Source organism: Phoenix dactylifera, chromosome 9 (genome assembly GCF_009389715.1).
Source record: "Phoenix dactylifera cultivar Barhee BC4 chromosome 9, palm_55x_up_171113_PBpolish2nd_filt_p, whole genome shotgun sequence".
NCBI classification, from domain to species: Eukaryota; Viridiplantae; Streptophyta; class Magnoliopsida; order Arecales; family Arecaceae; genus Phoenix; species Phoenix dactylifera.
This window is the reverse complement of record NC_052400.1, coordinates 19,324,229-19,329,312: the sequence shown is the minus strand read 5'-3', so window position 1 is coordinate 19,329,312 and position 5,084 is coordinate 19,324,229. Positions and strand designations below refer to the sequence as shown.

The window sequence follows — 5,084 nt, the reverse complement described above, 5'->3', positions numbered from 1 at the left end:
CTAATGTGTTGATGGGACAGTGTCTGCTTGAACCAATTCTAGCTGTTTCCAGGTTGGTTGTTTATCTGTTTCTTCTAATGGAGCAAGCTTGGTCAGTCGTTCATTAGTTCAGAGCTGATAGATGAAATACTGTAGTTCACTTTTTTTTTTAAAGGTACAAAAGGGGGATCGGTAGAGCCCAAGGGAAGAAAAGGAAACAGAACAGAAAACATTGCTTTAAGTCTATGAAAACAAACATGGGATGCATCGGCCATAACGGTTCTGTAATGTGCACAACTGTTAAGTTATTTGAATTAATCTATTTGGTTGATTGTAATTGGTCCACCGCCCAGTCCAGTTACTGTTATTAGTGCTTGCAGTCGTTGGTTCACCGTTCACCAGGAGAATTGCTTCCAGTTTCTAAGATCAATTTGAAGTCCAGTAGTGCAGTCGAAATAACTGCAATTTGAGTTTCATTCACTGAGCTTTGGTCACGGCCCTGTTTTGTTCCTTCTTGTATATCGTGCAGCTAAGAAATGGTGTGGAGAAGAAGAAAGAAATTTATGTAATCAGAATGAGCAGCCCATCTTAACGTTAGCATCTTTTTAAAGTGGTGATTTACCATTTGAAATCTGGGGATCAGATCCCTAATTAGGTTAGCTCATTTCCTTCTGCCTGCGAGTACCAAGCCGCCGTGTTACTTATCAGGCGACAAGAAGCCGTCTATGATGCTGTTACGCAACGTTGTCGACATGCAAGCAGATCTAAAGGCAAGGATTGCGGTTGGATCTCAAAGCGCGCAGCTCTCAAAGTTTTCCGTATTCAGTATTCATCCGCCTGCACGGGTCTCGAAGCGGTAAGTGGGTGGGCTGATCATGGAAACTAAGGCCAGCCTCCTCACCCTCGTCCTCGCGCGCCACCGTTTCCTCCGCTCCAAGTTCCGCCGCGGGCCCCTATGATGCCGATCTTCTTTCTTCTTCTTCTTCTTCTTTTGTTGATAAAAGAATAGGAGAGGAGGGGAAGAGGCATAATCCCACCCATGTAGCAGCCCCCACTAGCCTTCTTTTTCACCAGAAAATATTCGATGCTAGTCGCAAGTTTTCGTGTGCCTCCTCCAACTTGTGGAAAACTTCACTGGGCCATCCACGTATGAGTATGTCATCCCAGTGCCACCGCAGTACTGATGGAAGGAAAGCATATCCACACAGAGCCATCTGGATATGGGGCATACGATTTCCTAATTTAATCGACGTCCGCGCGTTTCGAATCCGAACAACTCATGTGAAGTTTAAGCCCTCTTACCACCAGAGTCCCACTTGGTGGCACCCATCTCCTCCTTTCCTCCTCCGCAGCTTCTCATTGGGACCCTTGGCTTTCCTTTATAACGTCCTTTTATACATTGCGCGAATGCAATACAAGAGAGAGGCTATCGGTGGAGGTGCATCAGTAGAAGTTGTGTAACGTGTGAAGTGTACCTGCGCAGAGAATCCGCACTGTTTTTTATCAACCACGTCACGCCCTGCGTTGGCATTTTACGGCCAACGCTTCGTGAGCTGTACCTGCGCAGAGATTCCGCACTCCTTTTTTGCCTCCTGAGAAGTAGTTTCTAGGCACATGCAAAATGTGTCCAACTGCACTCCAAGTGCGATAGAATTCGCGAGGCTATAGTGGTTAAAATCCAATGATGCTGTCTAGGTATTGTCTCCTTTCAAAAAAAAATCACAAATCCATTAATCAAAGGTGATTTTATGGACATAATAAAAAAAATTATTGAAGTAGATCCCACCATCTATTTAATTGGATGCTGAATCGAATGGATGGTAAATCCGTAAATGATTTAAGTGAACGAGAGGGAAAATAGTTTTGAATGCTAACACATGATAAATAAATAATGAAATTGATATCATTGAGACTTAATTGCATCCGGTCTTTAATGGTGTTCACCATGACACCAAATCGATCCCTTTAAAAAGTAGTAGTGGATTAGCAACACTCGATGTCATAGAACAAATTACTTTTAGCCATTTCTGATGTTATCCTAAAAGTATGTTCGCAAGAGAGAGGTCATATTCAGATTGCTGCTATCACTTGTATAACAAATTCATTTTATAATGACCAGTTTATTCTCAAAGGGCTACATTTTTAAGTAGCCCAGGCCCTCTGAAAAAATCTTTCATAAATCCCCTCTTCCTACCTCCATGACGGTTGTACTCAGCTCATCCGAGATTTACCTGCACATCTTATTATACAAGAGTGTTTTTAAATGCATTCACTTTCTAAACATTGGAAGCATTTGGTATTATTTGCTACGAGCATAAGTTGATGAATGGCGGCAACACTAGATCCAGTAGGGTGCCTAGCAAATTTGACGAGCAAATCATATTTATGAAAAAAATGTAATGGTGTTACGTCTAGAGCATAGTACTCGATACTTCTCAAACGAGATGTCATCTTTTAATAGAAATCAACTTTAATCCTCTTTCATCAACTGCTGCCCCTCAAGCAGTTCCAAAGATTGCACCCGGAGAATTAGTTTATCCACCTACAGAAGTAGTAACTTGGTGTGAATTCTATCCGCTGCATGGTGAAGAACTAAGTCTGTGAACTCTCCCTCCTATGCTACAATGTAAACCATGTCTCTTTGAGGCATGATCAATTAGACAGGGCTATATCTCATGCACGAAAAGAGGATTCCTCTTCCTCCACCCAAATCCACCATTAAATTGTGCAATGATCGTTTCGAGATTTGTGCAGATAATGTAGAAATTTAGAATGCTTTGAGATGTGTGGAGGATACGATCCAACAGCCAATATTTCGGAAGAAGATCGCGCGCAAGATACCACCCGTACCGGGATCAATCAGCTTAATGTTTGGGAACCAATAATAGAGGTGACGTAGTGAGCGCGCTATACTTTGTATGATAAAATAAACAAGGAGCAGGTGGACGGAAAAACTGATGCTCCTGACGACATAATTAAGGTCGGCCACCGCCGCTAACCGCCACGAGAAAACGCCCCCGACTCTATCACCGTTTCTTGACAACGACATGAATCTGCCTCGCAAACCCCTCCCCTTTCCTCTCTCTCCCCTTCCTCGAATTTTTCAAGCAAAACGAAAGAACAAAAAAGCCTTAGCTGATAGAAATTTTTCAGAAAATAAAGAAAAGAAAAGGTAATCGCTAACCTCCGTACACCTACGACGAGTAAAATATCAAGAAAATTTCTAATGCTCTATCTGTCCAATCGCAAGTCCAGTAAGGCAACGCAGCGATGATGCCATCATGTCATCCGCTGCTCCTGCAGCAGGCTACCGTCGTCAACGTGAACCGCTGGCTCTCCTCCCCTCCCATATGCCTCTCCACGAAACCTCGCCGGAACACCGCCGAGCACTCCGGCAGCTCCCCCAGGTCCGCGAATAGCGACTCGTCCTCGCCTCCGTCGTTGCCGCCGGAGTCCCGCGACAACCTCTCGCACTCGTCCGCGAACATCATCGCGACACCCGCGGCGGCGGCGGCGCCTCCGGCGACACATACGGATCCGTAGAGCAGGGCGTCATCGGCATCTGGAGGAGAGGTGGAGGAAGTAGATCCGGCGTCGGGGAGAAAGTAGCGGCCGTCGAGCGTTATGAGGGACGACGACTCGTCAGCGATCAAATCGGAGAACTTCTCGTCGGGATCGGCGGGGCCTGTCTGGACGGAGTCGGGCGCTGCCGGTTCCTGGCCCGAGGTCGGGATCTCGACCGACCGAGGCTTGGAACTTCTGTGGTGCTGGTGGTGGCGGTTTCTTGGGGGAGGACAGGCGTGGTTGTGCTCCCCGGCGTATGCTACCACCACCATGGCGGGGTCCAAGCGACTCCTCTCCACTTGCTTTCTCGCCGGACACCCCTTGAAGCTACTGCACTTGTAGTAGCCCCTGCGAGTCACCAAGAAAGTAAAACAAGAAGTCGCGCGCCGTGGCCGGATCCGACTGCGTCCATCTAGAGTGCACCGGAGGCGTTTTATAGGAAGAGGGGAGGCAATAGTACCTGGGGTAGGGGGAGCCCTTGATCGGCTTCTGGCCGTACTTCCTCCAGGCCCAGGAATCGGAAGGCGGAACAGCGCCGTCGCCGCTGGGTACGGACACCACTCGTTTCTGAACCGACCGCCGGCTGCGGAAATTATGATAAAAAATTAGCAATTGCTAATATATAAAAAATAGAAATTTAGCTTAGAAGAAGGAAAGGTGAGAGCCGGGTTGTGAGAGTTCCGGCGGAACAGCAGACGAACCTTCGCTTCTTCGAGGAAGGAGAGGAGAGGCGGGTGGAGGTCTTGAGGTCGGTGGTGGCGATGCCACGATCTTTGGGATCGGTGCCGTTGGAACAGCCGTCCATGACGGTGGTTTAAGTCCGAGCCCTTAATTTCACGATCGCCGGTCGTTCCTCCCAGCAGGGAAGAACCGAAACCAAGAGAGTAACGAGGTAAGAGATACGAGCTGAGAGAGATAAGAGAGAGCGGAGGTGGGGGAAGGAGGTGGTAAAACGCCGGCTTGAGAGAGAGAGAGAGAGAAGTTAGGTCCCACGAGTGACGCACGGATGAGTTCTTTGGCCTATTAATCTACAAAGAGAAGACGTGCGAGCACATCTGCGAACTAAAATACTGAAACGAGTAATGGAGTGGGGTAGAAGGCGTTTCTTGGGTGCACAAACTATTGAAAGATTGATGATAATAAATAGATGTGGTGGGGCGCATGGTATCTGCCTTCATATTTACGTCAGCATGGTTCAAGACAAAGAAGCGATATTTTATCCGCAGAAAGATAGCATCTTTGGATCTCCATTGTTAATTCCGAGATTAATAATGGCTACTCATTTTCTATTTTTTCCAAGTCACTATTTTTTACTACAAATTTATTCAGAAAATTCACAAAAAGTTTTACACAAGACGCCTTCAGAGCATACACTATACGTAGTTTTGGACCTGGATCTCTCATCTTTTTCGAGTTTGGAAAAGTCAAAAGTCAAAGTTAAAAATGTGAAAAATTTCAAGTTGAGAAGGATCCCCTTGGAAAATCCGTCGATATCCCCTTCCCCACCACGAAGCCTTGTCCCCCTCTCCCGATGGCTCCCC

At 46.7% G+C, this 5,084-nt stretch overlaps 1 protein-coding gene across 1 annotated transcript; it reads right to left on the bottom strand.

The window, feature by feature from the left end:
* Positions 1-3,089: 3,089 nt before the first annotated feature.
* Positions 3,090-4,656, bottom strand: LOC103713754 (probable WRKY transcription factor 65). The gene is made up of 3 exons (XM_008804491.4): positions 4,245-4,656; positions 4,004-4,126; positions 3,090-3,891 (listed from the first exon to the last, which is right to left on the bottom strand). The coding sequence occupies exons 1-3, from the start codon at positions 4,346-4,348 to the stop codon at positions 3,264-3,266; spliced, it is 855 nt and encodes a 284-aa protein (XP_008802713.2). The 5' UTR covers positions 4,349-4,656; the 3' UTR covers positions 3,090-3,263.
* Positions 4,657-5,084: the final 428 nt, after the last annotated feature.